A 25,387-nucleotide genomic window follows, 5' to 3' on the forward strand; every position below is an offset into this window, starting at 1 on the left:
CTATCCTGGATGCTTTCTGGAAACACGCAACAGCGTCCAGACAAAATCACAACATCCTATGCCTCTGGCTCCTGGGGCCGCCGTTTTGCAGGAAGAGGAACAGCTGAGCTCTGGACGGGAATGAGGGGCAAAAGGGCCCCGGTCCACTGCACCTGGTCTGGGTAATGGCCTGTGAGACCTCTCACTCTGGAAGGCAAAATATCTACTCTGGTGCAAAGAGCCAGGAAAACAATTTTCTTAAAAATAAACAGATTCCCAAGAGACCAACGGTCTGGAAAAATTCCTCTGAGATTCCCACAGGCCCTGCAGATAAGCAGTAACAGGATTAACAACAGGATTCAGACCTGTCCCCTCCAAGCATAACCCACACACCACAACGCGGACACCTCTGAAGAGTCACAGTGGTTCTGAACCTGGCAAGACACACATCCATTTCATTCCTACAACAGGACGACCATACTTCCCACGTGGGAAAGTTTCCCACTAAATTGTGATTAGGGAGAAATGAAATTTTAAAATGTTCTTTCTTATTAGATTAGGTGTGTATTTTTCTTTTTTTTTCCTTATTTTTCTTCCTTTTCTTCTCTACTTTGCAGACACCTCATTAGCTATCTACTCTTTAAAACGCATCCTGTTTAATACTGTAAGGAGACAAAGGTTAATCAGACAAAGACCTGCTTCACAATCACTTATGATCTAATAGGGGAGATAAGATTTGCAGAGAAAAAAAGTAAATAGAAGGGGATAATACTAATTATGATGATTAAGCTCTTACTCGGCACCACATGTACACAAATGCTTCCCAATGACCCTAAGAGACAGTTACTATCCCTGTTTACAGATGCGTAAGCTGAGTCTCACACAGCCCAGGTCAGCGTTTTTCAAGGACATAGTTCATAAGTGATTGAAAATCCATTAACCATACACACAGTGACCTAGATGACCTAAGAATGGTGTCATGTATCTCATGCCATTTCTGAATGCCAGGTCCCTTGATGATATCTGTAACTTTTTGACAAGATCTGGATGGACTGCCAGCCCACTGTCTGGAGTCAACTTATAATAGACCTGAATCCACACTCCAGTCTTTGAGGGTGAACGACTTCTCACGTCCAGAGTCACTCACTGAACTGCGTGCTGGGGGCAGAACGCGTATGTTCCGTACTGTTTACTCTCCCACGTACCAGCTCCGGCTCTCGACTGTTTTTGCATCATGTAAGATAACGACATTCTGTTATTCCTCGTGTCAAGTTATTTCTCTCCTCTCCTTCCAACCTCATCCCTCAATATTCTTGTACAAGAAGCCTTCTTGGGAGACTCTGGACCCTCCTTGCAGTCACAGGGGTTGAACTCAGATTCTGCACACTCCACGATCACTTAGCACTCAGCACTTCCCTGATCTCAGTGTCACAGATATCCGAAATCTTGTCATTCTAACCCTGGTGAATTTGGGGGCACATCTATGCTGTCACCAATTTGACATAAAGCCTTACTGATATATCTAGGATAAGGCACAATGCAAGTGAATATTTAATATAAACTATTAGTGGAAATTAATATAGTGGTTAAAATTAGATTAGACTGAATTTTTCATTATCATTTCAACAGAGTGCTATTCAAAAAATTAAAATTTGAGAAAAAAGCAAATTGAGCAATCTTATTAATGAAGAAAATGCCCGTGTCTTAAGTCAAACTGGCAGTACATATTTTTAATTATTTAAATTTAGAAAGACATAGCACATTATTTAGATGTTTACGTTAATGTCAAAAGTTTGCTTTAAAAACAGAGTATGGAAAAATAAAATAAAATAATTAAAAAAAGAGTACTAGAAAATGACCACGTACTCCCTTACCCCTAGTATAAAATGATTATTTTATATAACTTCCTGGTCTTTTGTCAGCTTCACAGTTAACATATTTAACATTAAAGTGTATGTACAACTGTGTCTCTTTTTTCTCTATCACGTGCTGAATTGTTTTTGTAACCCTATTTTACTAATCACGTCTGTGTGGTTGAATACTTAGGATGAAGGAATGTTTTTGCTACTACAAATATTATCAAACGGGTTTGTACATGTAACAGTACCGATATTTTAGATGTCTCACCGAGGTTAGATTCCCAGGAGTGATACGACAGTGTCAAATGATTTGAACATTTAAATCTCCTGATAGAGCCTGGCTTAAAAAAAAAATGTACAGGGCACTGTCTTTGTTTTGCTGCTGTCCTTCAGATTCCCCCTCCTCTTGGGGCCCGTGCTGCAGGGGTGCCATCTGGTTTAATGCCAGCGCCCAGCTTGGAGTCAGTACACGACACCTGAGTGCATCCGGCCAGCACCGCTCACCTTGCCCCCGCCCGCTGCCCTGGCGACGGCTGTTCTGGAGTCCCAGCACCTCCAGCGCCGTGATGCCCGACCTCTCCAGAATGGTCACCTCCACCGTCAGCCGCCCCACCAGCTGCTGGGGCCGTACGCTGACCACGTGCTCGTACTTCCCCAGCCGCCGCTGCAGGAGCTCCTCGTAACTCAGGAGGAAGGCAGCCTTGTCCTTGCTGGGAAGCACCACGGAGGCTCTGAAGGTCTCCGTCCCCTTCTCCCTGGAAGAAAGAGAAAAGGGAACAGGGGATCGGAGAAAGCCAGGTTCCCTCGAGTCCCCCAGGGCCCCGGCCAAACTCTCTCAGCGAGAGGCCTTAGCGTGGACCACAATGTTTCCCCATCATCAAGCCACCAGCCACTGCAGCTGCCCCCATGATGCATCCTGAGGGGATTCAGGAAGAAGAAAACCAGGAGACTGGCCCTAGATAGTTAAGATGCATATCTAAGGAATAATTTCAATGAGCCCAGACTCTTGCATCTTCCTGTACACAGAAGCACTGAATTCATCAACTCGAGATGTCTGTTGTTTTTCAGTGTGTGTGATTAGCAGTAATCTTTTGATGTGTGACTACCTTTTTTTTTTTCCCAGCAAAAACTCCTCTATATCCTGGCTCCTGTTTGGAACAGTCCCTCAGAGCTGAGAAGCTGTCGCCCAGTCATTAGTTTTCAGTAATGCCTCCAATAAAACATAATTCTTGATTTTTAGGTTGTGCATATTTTTTCAGTTGACATTAGAAAGAAAAACTAGAATTCAGTTTTGGGACGAGTAGCAAAGGCCTGCACTAGAGGAAGGTCACACAGGTTCAAGGAATTCTGAAGAGCAGAGAACTCAAAGACTACTGAACTCTCCGACCTCTCCTTGTGTCAGACCCGAGGGAGCAAAGGGGAGGGGGACTGACACAGCTGACCTCCAGGAAGAACAGATTCCTGCTGTGATCCAACTAAACGGAACTGTGGCTTGCCTGGTTCTGCACAATTTATGAAGTGTAAGAAAAGATAATCCTCATAAAGCCCACACCTTTTCCTCTAGATCCTAAGGTCGTTTTTCTTCAAAGGGAACAGATGACTTTTTTTCAAATGGGCTGGTAGAGAGGGAAATTGATTATTCTCAGTATACTAGGTGGTTCTCTAGTTAATGTTATCTACGGAGTCATTAAAAGTGAATTGATTTATTGGTGTTCAGTGTTTAGATTCAGTTTATAGACAAAGAATACAAATACCACGACAGATCAGAATTTTAACGGTGATAGCTCTGATGATGCAAAAGTAAATCATTAAGTAGGAAGAGATGAGTGCTGGAAATGGAAATGAAAAGGTAGGATGACGTGAAGGAGAGAGAATATTATCACTGAAGATAACAGGGCTCGTCTAAGATGGTATAACTCTGCTTAAATTAACTGAAGAAGAAAAAGATAATACAAAAAAATGGAATGCAGAGAGAAAGTGGGAGTATTGTAAACATGCTAAATCCTCTTTCTTCACAGCACAGAATCAACAGATAATATCTGATTTTTATCACAAAATTTTTAAAAAGCAAAACTATCATAATATTTAGAGTGAGGGAGGTAACTACCAGAAAACTACAGAAATATCAGAAGTGGATGTTTCTAGAAAGTGAGAACTGGGGAATGGGAGCGATAAAATATTCCTTTTCATCATAAACCCTTAGCTACTATATTGTTAACCAGGTATATATCTGCATTTTTTTAAGATTTTTTTTTGATGTGGACCATTTTCAAAGTCTTTATTGAATTTGTTACAGCATTGTTTCCGGTTTATGCTTTGATGTTTTGGCCCTGAGGCATGTGGGATCTTAGCTTCCTGACCAGGGATCGAACCCACATCCCCTGCACTGGAAGGTGAAGTCTTAACAGCTGGACGGCCAGGGAAGTCCCTAACCAGGTATATTTAATTATTTATTATGATGATAAAAAATGAAAAGATAAACCTTTGAAGAAAAGGGTAAGAACAAGATGGGGAGGCAGGGCAGAAAATTTGACACTTGGCTAAAGTGGACTTTTAATTCCTTAATTCAATGGTACTTACCCACTGACTTCTGTGGTTTTATTCCTTTTCTCTTTTACCTTATCAACATTTTTCTTTTCTTTCTCTGTAATTTCTCCCTGATACACCTTGTCTCCAATAAGCCTGAAACACAAGACAGCCGCGTTGCCAGCTTGCCTTCCAAGACAAACTCAAACATGGATCTCATAACCATGACAACCCTAGAAAATATTTTTATTTGCCTCTTGGATGTGCAGAAAGAATGCATTCCAGGCCAGGGCACTCCCCTTGTATCATTCATCTCATTCTAGGGCAATTTTCAACAGGTCTAAATGGGAAGATCCAAGCCAGGGAGCCTCTGATTCTCCAGGAGGAAATCAGAAGACCTGCTCAAATTTCCAAGAAGATTCACCAACTTGAACCTTGCCCAGACCTAAAATTAAACCCACACACCTAATTCGCATCTCTTTACCTCTTAGTTCAGGAGAAAAGAAGAAAGATATTCTATCTGGTACATCAAAGGTTTCATGGTGTCTCGTCCTTCAGATCTCAACTTCAACACTGACTCCTCTGATCCACCTCCCCAACTAAACAAGCTGCCTCAATCCTACTTGCCATCTCCACAGCATTTGCTACTGTCTGAAGTTATCTCATTTATTCATCTGTTTGCTTATTTATTGTTTCTCCCCAGTGGAATTTCTGGAGCAGAGCAACATTGTCTTTTTTCATAGAAGTAGACCAATCACCTTGAAGCGCGCCTGGCCCAGGGTGGGTACCCATTTGTTGGAGGGAAAGAAAGAGGAAATGAAGGTGGGGGGACGAAAGGAGGGAGGAAAGAAGAGAGTAATGGGATAAAAGAAGAGGTAATAAAAAGGAGGAAGGGGGAGAGGGAGAGACAGAAGGAAGAAGGGAGAGGAAGGGCGGGGAGGGAATCAACCTTCTTTCCCACGAACTGTCCACTGGACTGAGAATTTATAAATTCTCACGGCCAAAGACTGTGGTCCTCACAGCATCTCAGGCTCCCCTTGACCCTCCCGCCTAGAAATCTTCAACCCAGGGTCTCTGACCAGGGTGTCACCTACATAGTGAAGTTAGTGATGAAAGCTGCGGCTGGAATCTGCATCTGAAACGTGATTTCCTGGTCCTCAGATGCTCTGTTCAGTAACCTGCAGGCAACCGTAGTGAAGGCGTAACGGGAAATGATGGTGGACTTCACTGAGAATTCTGTCATCAAGGGTTTGGTTTTCTGTTGGAATCAAAACACACGGTATGCTGTGCACCTGGAACTCTCACAACATTGTAAATCGACCATACTTCAATAAAAATTTTTAAAAAACAGTATTTTCAATGGCACATGATTCAACCATTTGGGGGTAGGTGTGGGTTTTTTTTTTTTCCGTAAGAGAAATCATCTTCAGTTTGGGAGCCCTTGACTTGTGATTGTTTTCTTCTTTCTTTGTCTTGTCCTGATTTTCCGGATTCTCCCCTCAGTTGTAAAACAGTCACAGTTGAACAACCAGTACATGACAGAGAAACAAATTATTTAGCCCAGCTTTAAGAAATGAACACAGTAGGGAGGGATAAATTAGGAGGTTGGGATTAACATATACACACTACTATATATAAAATAGATAATCAACAAGAACCTGCTGTATATATAGCACAGGGAACTCTACTCAATACTCTGTTATAATCTATACGGGAAAAGAATCTGAAAAAGAATAGATATATGTATATGTGTAATTGAATCACTTTGCTGTACACCTGAAACAACACAACATTGTAAATCAACTACACTCCAATATAAAATTTTTTTAAAAAACTGTAAAAAGAAAACAAAAAAAATGGACACAGTTAAGATTTCCAATTTAACAGAGAATATACTCAAAGAATTTAATAAAATATTGGAATTTTAGAAGTATGTGAAGTATATAACACTTTTCTGTTATAAATGTTTAGATCACATTTCTAGACTCACTGAGTTGACCACAACATCAGATTACACCTAAAGAAATTCTCATATTTCCTAATTAATTTCAATATCCACTTAGAGAAACTATACTCTGGGGCTTTTCCATTCAGATGACAATCACATTATTGTAAAATAAGAATCAATATTGAGCTCAAGAAAGTATTTGGGGAATTAGAACCCAGAAATAGGGAAGTCTGTGCTAATTAAATTTATCCCCAAAACTTCTGATAAGGGCAGTAGCTAGGCAGTGCGAATTTTAAAGCTGGTTAAACTATTCACAGTTCTCTGTGCATCTATAATACATGCATTTGTTTCTACCTCATGGTATTATAACTTCTGCTAAGTGTCTTCTTCACCGCATGAGCCAGGCCAGAGCGTGGGCAGTGGTGGCAGAGTTCCACCAGACTGTTCATCTGGTGGCTGAACTTGAAGCAGAAAAAAATCTAAACACATCTGAAAGATTTTCCCCTAGAAAGAAAACAAGTTCTCCAATTCGGTCTGAGAAGGAGGTATTTCAAAACAATGGTTCTTGAGATGTGGTCCTTGGACCAGCACTGTCAGCAGCATCACCTGGGAACTTATTAGAAATGCAGAACCTCAGACCCCATGCCAAACCTACAGAGCGAGCATCTCAGGGGGTGGGGCTAGAAGTCTATGTTTCAACAAGCCCTGCAGGGGATTCTGAGGGTTGAGAAGCACTCTTTTAAACTAATATAACTAGGTGACACTTCATGTATTTCTGCTAGAATTTTATATCTATAAATTGAGAGGGCTTGTAAATCACCTAAATTATGTCTTCTTCCGAGATCCAAGAATCTAACTCAAAGTCAAAAGTAAGGAATAAAACATTGGGTTTTAGGAAATTATTCCTGAAATCAGAAATAATCGACGATTATATATTTTATACATAAAAAATATATATATGATTTTATATATTTTATATATATAATCACATATATATTTGTATATGTATAATATATAATCATATATATGATTATATTTTTTATTTAAAAATATTCTTTTTTAAAAAAATAAATTTATTTATTTATTTTATTTTTGGGTCTTCGGGGCTGCACACAGGCTTTCTTTAGTTGCGGCGAGCGGGGGCTACTCTTTGTTGCGGTGCGCGGGCTTCTCATTGCGGTGGCTTCTGTTGTGGAGCACGGGCTCTAGGCTCACGGGCTTCAGTAGTTGTGGCATGCGGGCTCAGTACTTGTGGCTCGCCGGCTCTAGAGTGCAGGCTCAGTAGCTGTGGCGCACAGGCTTAGTTGCTCCGCGGCATGTGGGATCTTCCCGGACCAGGGCTCAAACCCGTGACCCCTGCATTGGCAGGCAGATTCTTAACCACTGCACCACCAGGGAAGTCCTCTTTTTTTAAAATTGGGGTATAGTTGCTTTACAATGTCACAGAGAGTAAGTCAGAAAGAGAAAAACAAATATCGTATATTAAGGCATATATGTGGAATCTAGAAAAATGGTACAGATGAACCTATTTGCAGGGCAGCAATAGAGACACAGACGTAGAGAATGGATGTGTGGACACGGCGGGGGGAAGGGGAGGGTGGTATGAATTGGGAGATTGGGACTGACATATATACACTACCATGTGTAAAACAGAGAGCTAGTGGGAACCTGCTGTATAGCCCAAGGAGCTCAGCTCAGTGCTCTGTGATGACCTAGATGGGTGGGATGGAGCAGGGAGGGTGGGAGGGAGATCCGAGAGGAAAGGGATATATGTATGCATATAGCTGATTCACTTCGCTGTACAGCAGAAACTAACACAACACTGTAAAGCAATGTTGACAAAACATTCTTTATGAACATCTAGTCTCTTTAGGACAAAATCCGCTGCTTTAGCCGCCGAGTTGAGAGAAGATTTTCATACCGCAACAGAAAATGGACACCTTCCTCGTACACCTTTAGACATTTAGACCTGGACCTTTAGACCCGGACACCTTTAGACATTTGAATTTACAACCCTACTTTAGTTTGAGTTGCCCTTGAGCTGGATTTAGTCATTTTGTTAATTTATTTCGAACTCTATGCTCTTTCTGATCTCTACGTGCTTTATTGGTTTTGTTTTGGGAACTAGACTTCTGCATATTAGAAATACCCTTGAAATGAAGAAGTTATAGTAAAAGCTATCAAGACAAATATAAAGAAAAAGAAACTCTCAAGTCCAATCCCCTCGCTTTACCAACGTTAAGACCAGGCTAGGGTACTTGCCCCTGGTCACACAGGTGGGAGGTAAGAAATCCAGCATGAGAATATGGAGTTGCTGACTTCCAATCCTGCCTCTTCTGTAAAAGGATTCCAGAGGTGGCCTGGCTGATCAAGGCTTTTCCCAGCGGTCACTGTTAGACAGCCAGTAAAATACAGAACTGCCAAAGCATAGTATATGTAATGCTGGTTCAATTCAAAAGTTACCTGTAAACCTTAGTTATCCCCCCCATTAAACTGTAAACACTCCAGACAGGGCAGGGAGCTGAATCCATTCCGCACTAGTGCCACATTCTGATATTTTCTAAAAATATTTTTCTTTTTTTTCTTTTTTCTTTTTGGTTGCACCATGCAGCTTGCAGGATCTTAGTTCCCTGACCAGGGATTGAACCCGCACCCCCTGCCATGGAAGCGCGGAGTCGTAACCACTGGACCACCAGGGAATTCGCGCCCCCCCAATATTTTTCTTATCAACTTATCACTTCTTTACATAAAAGTCGAGCACTACTAGGGAAAAAATCTTGTTTAGTTTACGTCTTTGATAAACAGAGCATACAACTCTAGCTGCACGGCATTCCAAACAAAACTGAGGTTCTACCATAAAGAGTCCTTGCCCTGTACTATTTCTAAAGTATTTAAAGATCTTCTGCACTTGGTACCCTTGAGATTATCTTTGATGTCATGTTGATTTGTTCTCATTTATGAGATAATTATCACTTAAAATCTCACTGCAATTAAAATGTGAAAATTAGAAGACGCCTGACAAAATGCTAAGTTTGACTACTATGGTATCTTCTTTTGCCTTAAGATTATGGATGTAGCAGAATTTTCCACAACATTACATCACGAAGAAGCACAGTTTATGGTCTGTAGCCCCGAGAGACAGGCTGAGAAAAGTTTCAAGAAACTATTTTAGTTTTACTGCTTCTGCCCGGTTAGTGTTTTCCCACAGGAGCCCCTGTGTTATTTACATGGATAGCCCTTGCCTTTCCGTGACTGCGCTGTCCGCCCGAAAATCTATTAACATCAATTATGCGCAACTCTATCCCCCACCCCCAAAAGCTACCCATCCCTTCTCCTGCTCCTCCTGGCCTGTAAACACGTGGAAAACGGTGGCCATGACTTATTCCTTTTTTCTCCTCCACAGCTCTCAGCAGAGAATCAAAATCAAAAACATTTGTAAAACTGAATTTTCGGAATCTTGAACAATTAGAGAAAAACAGATATCCTCCAAAGGGAAATAGTAATAAAGTAGTGTTTCAGAAGCACGACTCTAGATTCTATGATGGATTGGGAAGAAATATTACACACGATCTGTTCTCTCAAAGCGCGGTGGGAAGAAAGTGCAAAAAATAGAGAGAAACACAGGAAGATATAGGGAGATATATGTATTTACTTTTTTTTATTGGAGTATAGTTGCTTTACAATGTTGTGTCAGTTTCTGCCGCACAGCAAAGCGAATCAGCTATACGTATACATATATCCCCTCTTTTTTTGGATTTCCTTCCCATTTAGGTCACCACAGAGGACTGAGTAGAGTTCCCTGTGCTACACAGTAGGTTCTCATTAGTTATCTATCTTATACATATAGTATCAATAGCGTATGTATGTCAATCCCCATGTCCCAATTCATCCCACCCCTCTCCTTTCCCCCTTGGTATCCATATGTTTCCTCTCTATGTCTGTGTCTCTATTTCTACTTTGCAAATAAGATCATCTATACCATTTTTCTAGATTCTACATATATGCGTTAATGTATGATATTTGTTTTTCTCCTTCTGACTTACTTCACTCTGTATGACAGTCTCTAGGTCCATTCACGTCTCTGCAACTGACACAATTTCAATCCTTTTTATGACTGAGTAATATTTACTGATTGACTAGGAGACTTTCCAGAGCTCAGAAGGAAGAGGAAACAGTGAAGACCATAAAAGTAAGAAAAGGCTTTTAAAGAGATGTAGAATTTATATGTGGTGAAAGAAAACAAAGAGAATATTCTAAAAACACAAAAGACATAGAAATGGGAATGAACCATAGCCCATTCCTGGCACAAAAAGAGTGCAGTTTAGTTAGAAAGGAGGGCACATGGGGTGAAGAATATTGGCCAGGTACATAAAATCGTGAGGAGATGCACCACCCCAAGGCCAAGCACAGAACCTGGAATGGGAGAGGTTTACGAAAATGTGTCATAAAAGAGAGGATATAAAACCGTGGTCTCGGTTTTTCCCAAAGCACAGTTCTTAAAAATCCAACATGCTTTCCATATATGCATTCAACTCAGTATTTTGTTTGGGGATGTGGGCTGGAAAACAGGGGGCAGAAATCAAGTCTTCCTGTGACATTATCTTTCCTGAAAAAACGAAACAGATGGAAAAGCCTTTTTTGGCAGGGAGTGTCTGAATTAGCTGCTTGGGGGACCAGAGGTTTCTGTGTGACTCACGTGAGTCACTTAAGATCAAGTCACCCAGAAGACATCCTGAATCCCCCAAGATGCCATCTGGAACTGTGACAGGGGAGTGTTTGCCACGGCCTTTGCCAGGAGCCAGGTCTCTTCCCAAAAGATTGACCTTCTGCTGTTTTATCCTGGTCTAAGAGTCCTTTGTCGACCACTAGAAGAAATCAGCCCAAAGGTGGGAGAGAACCTCAGAAACCACCTCATCAGCCCCTCTCACTTTATGGAGCTTGGCAATTGGCTGACTCCAGTCCAGAGATCTTTACTAAACCTGAATGCTTCTTCCTTTTGAGAAAAACACAGCGCATGCTGTTATTACATGAAGCAGAGGACTTCAGACAGGGCACCTCCCTGATGACTGTATTTACCACCCTGGGGAAGTAATTTTCCTTCTGCAGACAGAGGGTGTCATCAGCTCTGAATTGCCTATTTGCAGTAATACATTCTATAGGGCAATATTTCATTATGTTTAGAGAGGAAACACAAAATGCAATTATCATTTTTTTTTTTTTTTTTTGCGGTACGCGGGCCTCTCACTGTTGTGGCCTCTCCCTTTGCGGAGCACAGGCTCCGGATGCGCAGGCTCAGCTGCCATGGCTCATGGGCCCAGCCGCTCCGCGGCACGTGGGATCCTCCCAGACCAGGGCACAAACCCAGGTCCCCTGCATCGGCAGGCGGACTCTCAACCACTGCACCCCCAGGGAAGCCCGCAATTATCATCTTTATGCAGAAAAAAAATTCCATTCTGTATACCCCCTAAAACAGATAAACCACGATGGCTAGAGTTGGGAGCAGGGAGACAGACATGTATGTAGCTGGCTCTCAGTGAGGTAATGGTGCCCAGCACCACACTACCTGCTGAACTGACTATATTTTCTTATTTTCGATACTTTTGATGCTCTGGCATTTGGGGCTTTGATCTTGGAGAGGCTGCTCCTCCCAGGGCCAGCTGATTCCTAGAGATAGCAAATGACACCCCTGCGAGCACACCTTCGAGATACAACCAATCAGCACAGAGCCCTCTACCCCAACCACCTCCTTTACCAAACTCTCACACACCAACCAATATTCCCCCTGCCCCGTATCACCCCAGGACCAGGTACCTGACCACTGGGGACCATCCCTGTAGCCCAGAGACTGCCAACATTATTCCAGCTACCCAATCCTGAGCTTACGCAGCATGCCTAACCTGACTCATCAAGTTCTTCCTGTAAAAACCCCAATAAAGGCTCTTGGCAGCATTCTCTCTCTGTCCCTGCTGCCCCCTGACTGACCCGGTGCTTCCCCACATAGCGCTGCCATGCCTCTCATCCCTTGGGACCTCTGAGTATAAACTTCCTCCTTCGAGAGGATCATTTCCATGTCTGTGTGTCTCACTACATCTGCTCAAAACACATCTCGGCTATAAATTTTAGCATATCTGCTAGGAAGGGGATGCCAAGACACAGCCCCTGCCATTGGGAGGTTAAAGGATGGCAGTGAATTATTTTAGGAAAACAGGCCAGTAGCTGTCAAGCACCATGGAGACTCAGAAAAAAAGATACTCCTGTTTTTCAAAACATACACATTTTTGGCATCTGTGATACAAGAGCTTCCTTAAAAGAGTAACTGCTTAATTCAGAATAAAATCAAGCAAATCCCCAGGGGTCCATGAGCTGGCAGTGACAGGAGGGTACCAGCTGTGGCCACCACGCCCTCTTCATTAATTAGAGTAGAGAACATTCAGATTAGTGTGGTATGGCTAGAACACAAAATACAAGGAGACTCGGGTAAACGAGGGCTACAGAGGCAGGCAGGAGCCAGATCACAAGGGGCCATAGATGTCCTCAGAGTTAATCCTACAGGTGATACAAAGTCACTGAAGGCATTTGCAAAAGAGTGATGCACCAGACCTATGCTGGAAAGATCATTCTGGTACTGTTTGGATGGGTAAATAAAGTCCACATCACAAAATTATAATACATGCATCAATAAAAGTGAGGCTTTTAACGTTACTAGATTTCTAAGAAAATTTAAGAGATTGTATAAAACAGTCTAAGCCAAAGGGCCAAGGAAATCTTTTTAACCAAGAATGAAACCTTGAAGGGTATAAAGAAGCGATAAACTTATTTATTACTCAGGAACTGAAAGCTTTTATATGGCAACTATGCTACATACAAAGTTAATAGACAAATAACAGATTTAGGGGAGAACTCTTCCAATTCAGAAGACAGAGTATGTAGAGCACACAAAGATCTCCTACATACTGACAATTAGGGGATAAAAAAACACAATAGAAAAATGGGTGCAGAAAAAATTTCACAGAAGAACGACTCTGAATGGCCAATAAATATATGGGGAAAAGTCCAGACTCAGGGAAATGTACATTAAAGGAACAATGAGGTATCACTTTAAATCTAAGAGACTGACAAATCAAAAGGAGTAATTATAGCACTGCTGGCAGAAATGTACATATTCATCACTGCTGATAGAAATGAAATTAAGACATAAGGTACTAGGTGTATTCAAAAAGTAGTCTGACTACATCTATCAAAATTAAAAGTGTGTGCGCACTCTGACTCAGCAATCCTCTTACTGAAAATCTCAGCCACAGAATTAAAAGCACCCACATATTAGAAAAAAAAATTTTTGCAGCAGCATCTACAGGGGCAAAAAAATTTTTTGCAGCAGCATTTACAGGGGCAAAAAAATTGGAAAAATATTGAAAGCTCATCAATAGTAGAATGCTTGATAAACCATCGTGTGCCAACAACCTGTAATATTTTTCACCATGTCAAAGAATGGATAGAGGCAGGCCAGGTGAGGCACTGTTGAGTGAAAATAATAAGAAATAGAAAAATACAATCAGGTGAGAAGGCAGCTGTGTGTATAAATGACAAGCACGGACTCAGAAGCTAGACTGCTGGGACTCAAAATCCTGGTTCAACCACCTCTTTCGGAAAGTGTAATCTTGGACAAGTGACTCAATCTCTCTGAACCTCGGTTTTCTCATCTGTAAAATGTCTCTATATTTGGCTGAGCTATGACACATGAGGCGCTCAGGACAATGCCTGGCACATGGTCAGCATGCAGGGAACAGTAGCTGTGGTTACATGGTCCCACTGTCTGAAAGCAAATATGAGAACTCTCATACATGCCAATGTACACGAGGGTCCCCCACCTGCCTCTGCCATGATGTTTTTCTCATGGCATCTTCTCTATTCCTAACACACTTAACCATTTATTTATTGACTGTGTCTATCTCTGCCCCGCTTTAGAATTCAAGCTCTATGAAAGACAGGGTCTTTTGCCTGTTTCGTTCATTGCTATATTCCCAATGCCTTGAACATTTCTGGGCAGATAGTAAGGATTCAAAAAAATACTTGTTGGGAATTCCCTGGCAGTCCAGTGGTTAGGACTCAGCGCTTTCACTGCAAGCAGCACGGGTTCAATCCCCGGTCAGGGAACTAAGATCCCACAAGCCGCGTGGCTTGGCCAAAAACAAACAAAACAAAAACCTTGTTGAATGAATGAATATGTGTATCCATGTCTTGCTGGGAGACTACTGTCCATGAGTCTGGTATTTCTGCACATTTTCTGTGCAGAGGCACTGGCTACTTCTGTTTTCTACTGCATTTTCCAGGATATTTGTATAATGAACAGCTTGGGAAGACAGAGGTGGGGTTTCCCTTCAGAGCAAAGGGCAGGTTGGCTTAAAGTCCAGAATAATAAAGAGAATGTCTCCCTCCAGGGCAAAGATCAGGCAGGCTTAGTGCTCATTACAAAAGAGGCAGGTTCCCTAAGCTTAGCGTTTCTCTCTCTCTTTTTTTTTTTTTTTTTTGACTAATATTTATTGGAGTATGGTTGATTCACAATGCCGTGCCCGTTTCTGCTGTACGGCAAAGCGAATCAGTTATACCTATACACATATCCACTCTTTTACAGATTCTTTTCCCATATAGGTCATCATAGAGTACTGAACAGAGTTCCCTGTGCTATACAGCACCTCTCTTGTGATAAAATCAACCACGTGTGTAGGTGTCGCCTGGCCCTCTCTGTATCACTACATGAGAACTGAGCTGGAGGAAAGGCACCAATCCTGCCACTCTGACTTCTGCTCTTACTGTGAGTAGTAAATCATCCTTCATCTCTGGCCCAGGAGTCTCCTGTTTTGTGCCAGCATCCATGAAACGCAACAGACTAGCTTATTGGCTTGTAAGTAGGGTAAAAATCTAGATTCTTCACAATTCTTTACCCGTTTATGTTCACATATGTCTGTGTATGATGATGTGAACATGAACAAAAACATGAGACAATGAGGTTAGCAAACCTGGGGTATGGGGAGTCAGGATTGGGAGGATAGGAGAAGGGAGGGGAGGAAGAGGCCATGCAGAAAACGATGAGAATACAAAGTCCTGGTCCAAATAAAGATGGTAATGATTGCGACATTGGTCATGGTCAATCCAGCCTTGACTCGACCACCAGCCAGGAGTGCGGAGGCCTTGGGTAAATGGCTCATTCCTGAGGATGTACAGAGGAATCCATAGCCTCAGAGCCTGAAGGCGTGTCCCCACATTTTGATATATCACGGCACACACAGTGGGAAGGAAGGACTGAGATCATTTCAGATAAACGCTTAGAATCCTGAACATCTGCCCAAGTTCCATCTGGAAACCTCCAGCATGCACTGAGAGCCTGGACCAACTTCCATTACACAAAGCTTTAATCTATAAACGTGAATTCTTTGCTTGCTTTAGCTGTTTACTTCACAACACAGCCTTTATTTCTTGTGTAAGAACATCATAAAAAAGTAAAGATTCACTTAGGTGTTGGGCTTTTTTCTAAGAAGGTCTTTGAAAACTTCATACTTTGTCCTTACAGTTCTACTGGAATAATCAGGTCTCTTTTCAGAAAAAAAATCCACTTAAAGAAAGCCTTATAAAAGCCTATAAAAGAAAGCCTTACAGAAGCTACACTGTTTCATGTTCGATTTCTTCTACATTCAATTTATAAGCTTTGGGGGAGCTGCGAACATAGTTATTGCCTGGTTCAAAATACACAGAATAGCGAGGGGAACAGATTTTTACGAGAATATACGTACCAGCCTTTGCAACAGCCTGACTTGCCTTGGGACCCTGAGTGCAACCTAGAAGAAGAAAAGAGACATGAAATATGATCGTGAGGTCATTCTCATGTGAGTTACATGAGGGGGGTTAAAACCAATTCAAATTCACGCAAAGGGTTATCCATCCTGAAAAGCAGTTTTGACCTGTAACCAGGGAGCATCCAGGCCAGGATTAGAATTCATCCCTCTCAGACCTGGCTGACTGCTGAACCCATGATGTCACACCCCCTCCTCACCTGAGGGTTCTTACATCTGTTAGGGGAAGGCAGATGAAATGGCCAGGACAGAGTTCATTAGAATATCTGTTTTCGGTTTCCATTCACTTTTGGCTTGAAAATCGGCTCTTTGCTGTTGTGTCTGCTACAACAAGTAAACCCGTCAGCTCAACTCTGATGGGCTCATTTACTCTGCTCAAAACTCCAGGAAGCTCTGGAAGCAAAACTGAACTTACCTTGAACTTTCTTACTGTGTTTTTTTGTGGATGATTTGTTATACTTTCCCACACGCAGAGGAGGGGCAGGGGACGGTAATAACATCCTTATTTTTAAAAATCATATAATAATTAACCAGCCCCTCTGGACTAATTTAAAAGCCCTAGCTGGTTGCCGATTATTTCTCATGACACGTCACCGTTTAAAGAATAGAAGTGTTAACTACCTCTGCTGTGAGTGATGAATCGGCCTTTCTGGAGGGCAGTTTGACAATGTCGATCACAGACTTGGAAAATATGCTTAGACTGTATGCATGCCTCTTTCAACAGCTTTATGAGGTATAATTTACAAACAATAAAATTCATTCATTTAAAACAATTCAATGTTTTTTAGTGTATGCAGAGCTGTGCAATCACCACGACAATCAATTTAGAACATTTTTATTATCCTAACAGAAAGGTTCCCAACCCCAGCCTTTGCCCTGGCCCCAGGCAACCACTAATCTACTTTGTCTCTATGGATTTACTCATTCTGGGCATTTCGTATACATGGAATCATACCATATGTCGTCATTTATTACTGGCTTTTTTCACTTAGCGTAATCTTGTAGCATTCATCGGTACTTTGTTCTTTTTCATGTCTGAATAATATTCCATTGTGTGGATACTCCACATTTTGTTTATCCATTGGCCAGTTGATGGACGTTTAGGTTATTTCTACTTTTTGGCTATTATTTATAATGTGGAACTTGAACTCTATGAACATTCACATAGAGTTCTTTGTGTTGGACATACGTTTTCAGTTTCCTCAGGCAGATACCTACAAGTGGAATTCCTGGATCATATGATACATTTAACTTTTAAGAAATAGATAAACCAGTTTTCAAAGCGGCTGTAACATTTTACATTTCCACCAGTATGCACATCTTCTAATTTAGAAATCCTAGTTTCGGAAAAGCACCATATGGGGGAAAAATCAATAGGAAAAAAAATGAATGTACAAAAAAATTCTTTGCAACTTTTAAAACAATTGCTAATCATTGGAAATACCCTAACATATCCTTGAAAAATGGTTTGGTTCAATATATTATGATACATTGATTAATTAGAATATAGCTATTGGAAATAATATTATGGGCCTATATTTACTGACATCAATGTTAATTTTACTGGACTTCTGTGCTGTTCACCAAATATTTCTCCAACTCTCTGTCAGAAGGATTGCATTTCCTGGCCCTCTTGTGGGAAGACAGCCACGGGACTGGCTCTGGCCAATAAGTTATGAATGTAAGTGGCATCTGTCACTTCTGCGCTGAGGATTTGATCGCAGGTGTGAGGTCCTCCAGAACTGCCTTTTCTCACCGGCACAGTAATTAGCAACGTTTGATATGGTCACTGCTCCACCAAGCCCAAGATCACACTTGCTGCACCGACAATCCAAGATGGACAAGTCATACAGCAAGAAATAAATGTTTGTCATTTAAGTCACTGAGATTTGGGGGTTGTTACCCCAGTACAGACTGGCCTGTTCTCACTTATACATTCAGACATATTTTAAGTGATTAAATCAGGTAGCAAAACGCTATCTTTAACATGATCTCATTTTTATAAGTGTCTACGTGTATAGAATGTGCCCAAAATGCTAATGGCTGTTACCTTTGAGCGATTAAATTCTTCTCCTTTAAACTTTTTTGTACTACCTCAGTTTTGGACAAATTACTGTGTATCATTTCCAAATAGGAAAAAAAAACAATAAAGATATTTCCATTTTGTAAACTCAAAGTATAACAGAAACTGGTTTAACCACTATCCTCTCCCTGATCCCTCCTGAAAATAGATAACGCTACTGTAAATTACCACTATAAGCCATTACAGAGTCTCCTATTCTACAGAACATGGAATAGAAAGAATTAGTACAGGGTTTTAGGTTGACATCGGCCCTGGCTCCGTATGAGAACCAAACAATGACTAGGAGGACACTGGTTTCTATTTCTAAAATGACATGGGATGATTGGGACCGTCCAAGGAAAGCCAGAATAAGTTTCCTGGGCAAGGTCTCCATCGGGTCTGCAGGCTCAGCTCAGGCCTCTCCCTTCCTAGAATTGTGGAATAGGCTGAGGATCACTTAAGATAGCCATGGTCAGAAGGGAAGCTCAGGCCTGCACAGGTATTATGTTCTCCGGTTGATCTAAAGTATTTCTTTGAAGTCTCCTCCTTTGTAAAATAGGTTTTCCAAGAAAATAAACAAGCATTAAGGAGAACAAGAGAGGCTGGTTTCTCATTTTTGAGATGACTGGCCTCTCAGGGGATCACGATGGCTACACTTCAGTCCAAATTTAGACTCAGACTGAACCAGAATCAAAACTTCCTGGTGCCAGCTAGGATTAGAAGTGGAAATGACAGCAGTCATCTTCATTGTTTTTAGTTAGGAATTCCTGATCCCTTTTATTGTTTGAGAGTTTTCCCCTTGCCTTGTAAGAACCTGGGAGTGTGGGTTAAGGACAGGTAAGTAACCGACTCCTGCTTAATGTCAAGGGCTGCCATGAATAGTAATCTCAGAGCATGGACCACCAGATAATAGACTTAAGAGATGGCTCAAATAGGATTCTTTGCTCCTACTGAGCTGAGCTTGCTTCTCCAGCATCAGAACGGATGTCCAGACCACAGTGTTTACTGTGAAATACCAGCCATGACCTTTGCCATCAAGGACCATACTACCTAACCTGAAAGAAATACACTCAGGAACACTTAGTAGACGAGGTAAGTTTTACAAAGGAAATGGAAAAAAGAAGAGTTCACTATGTTCTCAGATGACCGTGAGAGGCTTTACGATGGAGGGATGGCTAGAAGTAGTTGTGTAGGATGTTTGTTGGAGTGGAATGAAAGGGGAAGGGAAATTTACAGAGCATCCAGTTCAATACGGGAAGTGTGCTGAGAAAAAGCTCAGAATCTGCCTCTTTATCTCACATGGACCAAGCAGCATTCCCTACCAGGATGTGCAAGGGTGGCTGAAGACTGCCTCTGCACAAAGAATGTAGCGGTAACACTACCAGAGCTGGGGGATTGGAATCTCCATCTACTCCATCATCGGACAGTCCAACCAGAGGTAGAAAACAGCAGGCACTGCTTCATGTTCGTAATTTGGATAACAGAGATGGTATTTTCCCGCCAGGATCGATCACAGTGTTGGAACAGGATTGGGAGAGAAGAGAAGCACCATGAAAGCATTCCAGAAAATCCACAGATGGGAAAGAGCACAGGAAAAGAGAAGAGGAGTGAACCCTAATTCCACCCAGGGTGAGGGATATTGTGAATACGTAGAACAAACACACACATGCCCATTACGGATGGATGCTTTAATGACCCGGGTGCACTGAAAGAGGGACAGAAAGGCAGGGTTCATGCCCTCAGGCTGTACTTAGGCCAGCCTCAGCCACACACCATCAAACGGCTGAAGACATGAGTTCCTGGCGGGCTCTGTGCCAGAAATGTATCTACCCGCTGGGCTCCATCTTCTAAGGGCATTCTGAAAACCTGAAACCAAGAGCCAGGAACCCAGGAGTCTGCTGCCTCAGAGATCTGATACAGGACCTGACACCAAACCCAGGGCTACAGGCTGCAAAGCACGGGAGCTGCCACCCATCACCTGGACCGAGGACAGTTAGTCTGGGAGGATCCCATCTGGGTAATTCTCAAAAGTTCTCTTCCTTTGGAGAAATGTTGCTGCAGGTTGTCCTGCTATGAACCTTTTGCCATTTGGGGGGCCCATAACCTCAGCAATGGAAGAAGAAACTTCTTTTGGGGGCTGAAATTCCAAACAATTTTCCAGGCAGCTGGAAAAACAAAAACAAAACCCAAACCAACTATCCTTAGGCAAGTCACCTTGTTTCTTTTAACCTGTGAGAAACAAGGGAAATGGATCTGGCTTGTGGGAAGATAATGAGGAGGGTGGGACCACCCCCCAACCCCACAAAGAAAGCTCAGGTCTCCAACCTATGGCCCCATTTTCCTAAACGGACCCTCTGCTCCTTAGATACAGAAAGCTTACAGGACCTCCAGCTGGACCTCTGACAGCACCATGGGCACGGCTGCTTTATGTTAGCGCATCCAGGACTTTAGGAGAACGTTAGTTAGGAACACGAAGTCACATACGACTCATCGCCCAGCTCGCAGGACTCCCCCATCCTTCTCCCCACCTCCCCGTCAAAGAAACCAGATATGGCTGGCTCTGGTTCGGGAGTGAGTAAATCTCTGGAATCTCTCCCGTTAATACCCTTCTTCCCCATCCAGCCTTAGGACTCCATTGCAACGATCACACCCGTGCACATAAAAGAGACATTATCGAGTGGTCTGGAGCTCACAGAATCTTTCCGTGACTTTCCTTTTCAAAGCGTTAAGAAAAAAAAAAAAAACTGGTCTTGATTTTCTTTGTTTTCCCAAATGCAAAGGTTCTGAGTGAGAGACTATAAAACTTAAAACCGCAGAAATGCTCGATTCAGGGAATTAGAAATGTATCACCACTGTGCGTGCGGTACCAGAAGCCTATGCTGAACACAATCTATGTGCCAGGAGCTACAAATTAAAATCGTGTTTAAACAAATTACGTTACATTGTAAATATGAAAGTGGCGGTCTTTGGAGGCGTCATTGAGAGCCCAGCTTGGCATTCAGCACTCCTGGGTTCTAATCTAGGCTCTGAAATATCACTTGCGTGCATCACTTCCCCTGGGTGGACTTCCATAGTTCCCCTGGAGCATAAGCTAGCTGAGGCCTTCCTTGCAGTGGCAGAGATTCAACCAGGCTGTGCATAAATAACCCAAATAGCTAATAGGACCTGAGTGCTTACTATATGTAAGTGCTGTGCCTGAATCATCTCATTTTATCCTCCCAACAAACAGGAGCAGAAGTGGGTTTGTTACTTTTTATTTAATAGTTTATTATTGTTTAGAAGCTAATAAAAGGTAAGCGTCAGGATCCTTCACTTGCACGGTCCCTTAACAAACGGCGGTATTCGTAGTGTTTGTCAAAATGTGTCATTTGCTGTGATTTATTTATCCTTCTAAATAAATGTTTATTTTAGCACTTTTAGCATTTAGCATTTTTCTTTGAGAGGGCTTTGCCCATTATATAAACTTGACTCCTCTCTCAAAACTTAGATCCACCCCTGCCTATGAAGTAGGAACCATTAACAACGCCATCTTGCAGGTGAGGAAACGGAGACCCAGAGGGGTTAAGTTACTTGCCCAAGTACACACAGCCAGTAAGTGGTGGGATCCAGATTTGAACCCAGGCAGTCTGGTTCCACTTGGGGTGCTCTTAACCATATACTTTAGTGCTTCTTATTATTTCTACATAGAGCTCCTAGCAAACTCTCCCTGACACTCAACACTTGGTGCCTACTATTATTCTGTAAATTAAAAACTGCTTTTGTAATAATGGGAATGCAGCTCCATCCTTAGTTAAAGAAACCATGTCAGTTTGAGGGACTTCCCTGGTGGTCCAGCGGTTAAGAATTGCCTTCCAATGCACAGGACGCGGGTTCGATTCCTGGTCGGGGAACCAAGACCCCACATGCCGCTGGGCAACTAAGCCCGCGAGCCCGCATGCCACAACTACAGAGAAGCCCGCGTGCCACAATGAAGCCATGGCACAACCAAAAAACAATAAATAAATATTAAAAAAAAAAAAAGAAACCATATCAATTTGAAAGCAGGCTGATATTATACAAGAGTCTTGCTTTTTAATATTGATTTCCTGAAAGATTCTTTCAAAGCTGAATTAGTCTAAGTGTGGTCCATGCATCACCTGCATCAGGATCATCTGGGTCCCACCCAAACCTAGTGGATGGAAATTGGTGGGGGTGGGGCATAGGAATCTGAATGTTTAAAGAGCCCCCTGAGTGTCCTTCTGCAAGATGAAGTTTGAAAACCACTGCAGATAGTGGGTTTATTACACTATGGGTAACACTGTTTACAGATGAGGTGGAAAGGGAGGAAGGGACTTGAATCTAGGATATTATTATTAATATTTTCAGTTAAAGGTATATAACAAGCTAATAGGCAAGCTGCAACACAAGCTAATAGGCAAGTTCAGGTACATTAAAATTAACATATTCATTGACATTTAAACATTGTTCACCAAATACCATATGATATCACTTATATGTGGAATTTAAAACTGGACATAAATGAACCTATCTATGAAACAGAAGAGAATCAGGGACATAGAGAATAGACTGGTGGTCGCCAAGGGGGAGGGATGGTGGGAGAGGTTTGGATTGGGAGTTAGGGATTAGCAGATGCCAACTATTATATACAGAAAGGATAAATAACAAGGTCCTACTGTGTAGCACAGGGAAGTATATTCAATAATCTGTGATAAACCAGAATGGAAAAGAATATGAAAAAGAATGTAAATATATATATGTATAACTGAATCACTTTGCTATACAGCAGAAATTAACACACTGTAATTCAACTATACTTCAATAAAAAATAAAAATTTAAAAACTTGTCCACATATAATTTTGAAGACCATAATTATTGAGACCAAAGCACTAACTGCATTGCCAGGCACCATTCTAAGTTCTAAGTCTATTAACTATTTTAATCTTCAAAATCCTTTTAATTAAGTAATCTCAACATCCCCATTCTCAAGATGGGTAAATAGGGGCTCATAGATGTTAATTAACTCCCCAGTAAGTGCAGAGCTAGGATTCAAACCCAGGAAGTCTGGTTCTGGAGCCTGTGCTCTCAAATCCTACATCTCATACACACACACAGATTTTTTTAATAGAGTATAAAAAGGTAAAATCGCAAATTTTCACAAAATGTTATATTTGGAGTCTTTTCTGATTTAGTCATTTTCCAGATGAGTAAATAGTGCCGTGAGTTGACGACTGCATGAAGTCACTAAAATGGGCTAAACCTGTGTTCTTCTATTCAGGGAAGTTCAGTGTTCAGCCTACTTGGACTTGCAGATGTCAGAGCTTTAATCCCTCCTCCCAGCTCATAAACAGAATCTTTGTTTCAGTGCTTCCCACATTCTTCTCCCTCCGCCCCCTAAAAAAAGTTTTAGGATCTTTACCCTAAATTCCTACCCTCAGCATTTCAGCTGCCCAAGCCTGACAGCAGCCACCAACATTAAGTGCTGACACCGTTCCCAGCACCTTAGGTGTATTAACTATCCAATCCTCATCACCCTGTTCTCTCCCACTTTTCACAGAATTGGAGATTGAAGCACCCAGGACCTTGCTCAGCGTCACAGAGCTGGTAAGTGCCAGAATCAGGAATCGAGCCCAGGCACCAAGTCTATGCCCTTAACCACTGACCAAAACAGCTACCATTTCTTGAGCACCCACTGTATACCAGGTCCTTTACATAAACTAGCAGCTGGATCCTTACAAGTATGCTCAAGAGGAGGTGTGTTCCGTGCTGTGATGGACAGTAAAGGAAGGCTCAGAGAAGGTAAGCAGCTTGTCCAGACCACACAGCTGTAAAGGGCAAAGGAGAGACCAGCCTTTCTCTCTGGATCCGAAGCCTGCATGTTTCTCCTCCACCGAACAGCCTCCTGGAATTTTTATGGGTTATTCCTCCTGATAGTCCTACAAGAGAATGACCGTTTCTTCCATTTCACAGATAAGCACATCCTTGAGGGAGTGTCAACATGAAAGTAACTATGGGATGTTTAGGTAGATTCTGTTTTCCAGATCTGCTCTTCAAACCAAGGTGCTGGGAAAGGGGACACAAAGTATACTTGCTTATCTCTTCTTCCCATCCTGTGAAAGCATGCTATCAGCTGAACAATTTAAATACGTGTGTGTAAACAGCACCAGGAGACATAGAAATGCACTGTCTACTTTAGAAATGCACTGTCTACTTTAATCAGGACAGAGCCATTTCTCCCTATAAGGTCTGTACTTTGAAAACTGTTCCAACCTGTTTTATACTCTTCAAAGAGCTTTCCTATCCATGGGGCATTGTACTGAGATTTCATATTTGCAGGTTTCATTCACCTGTGAGGTTAAGCCATTTTAAAAACCCTGCAGATACACAGAATATTAACCAGGGTAACTGAGACCCTTTGGTTCTTGATCCTCTGCCCATCATCTGGCCACCTTTAAACTGCTAAAGCATTGATATGAACCTGATGGAAAGTCGTGTTCTCCCGGTTTTCAGATGGGAAAAGCAGAGGCTTCCTGGAGTTTGGAACTTTTCCTATATGTGCTTTCTCTCTGGAACAACTAGGAACCGACAGCAACAACACACTACCCCACACACGAGTCTTAAAGAATCCTGTAGTTAACGTGGGACTCTGGCTCAGAAATGAACAACAAAAAACTAGCAGAAACCCGCGCAGGTAACAGGAGCCAAGGAGATTTGGTTCTGCAGGACTTTGAAGTGGCAGACACAATTCTGCAAGAAACTTCGCCAGCCAGACGCTCTCCTCGAGGGACCAGTAGATGGGGAAGTTCCCGAGCAGAAGGCTGGGGACAGAGAGGAGGTGGAGGGACGATGTGACAGGAGATGGGGGTGAACCCTCCCTCTCTCGCGTCCAGGATCCCGTCCGGCAGCCACGCACCCGAAGGAGGCGGTGGGAAAGGGCGGCAGCCCGCGTCTGGGGCCCGCCTTGGGCCCCCCCGAACTCCACTTACTTGCTCCGAAGTGTCCCCCCAGCTCTGCACCTCTTCCAACGACCCCGCGCAGAACGGCAGGGCCAAGCACAGCCCGAGCAGCAGGAGCATGGCGGGGCCGGGGCGGTGGCACTGGGACGCGGCGGGACGCGCGGGGTAAAGCGCGGGGTACAGCGCGAGGTGCAGCGCTGGGCTCGCGGCT

The 25,387-nt window shown here is 42.5% G+C and overlaps 1 protein-coding gene across 2 annotated transcripts in view; it reads right to left on the reverse strand.

Moving 5' to 3' along the window:
• The window catches only part of ITIH5 (inter-alpha-trypsin inhibitor heavy chain 5), a 73,742-nt gene extending 48,395 nt beyond the window's left edge, over positions 1-25,347 (reverse strand). The window contains exons 1-5 of one of the 2 annotated variants that reach the window (XM_024732321.1): positions 25,207-25,347; positions 16,101-16,145; positions 5,459-5,622; positions 4,419-4,520; positions 2,343-2,593 (exon numbers count right to left, since the gene is read on the reverse strand). In XM_024732321.1, the coding sequence (XP_024588089.1) occupies positions 2,343-2,593; positions 4,419-4,520; positions 5,459-5,622; positions 16,101-16,145; positions 25,207-25,296 (652 nt within the window). In that variant the 5' untranslated portion in view covers positions 25,297-25,347. Of the gene's footprint in view, positions 1-2,342; positions 2,594-4,418; positions 4,521-5,458; positions 5,623-16,100; positions 16,146-16,360; positions 16,376-25,206 lie in introns of those variants that run through there. The other variant, XM_024732322.1, reaches the window with a different exon arrangement.
• Positions 25,348-25,387: the final 40 nt, after the last annotated feature.

The sequence above is a fragment of the Neophocaena asiaeorientalis genome, unplaced genomic scaffold, assembly GCF_003031525.2.
Source record: "Neophocaena asiaeorientalis asiaeorientalis breed wild unplaced genomic scaffold, Neophocaena_asiaeorientalis_V1.1 scaffold176, whole genome shotgun sequence".
In the NCBI taxonomy this organism is placed as follows: Eukaryota; Metazoa; Chordata; class Mammalia; order Artiodactyla; family Phocoenidae; genus Neophocaena; species Neophocaena asiaeorientalis.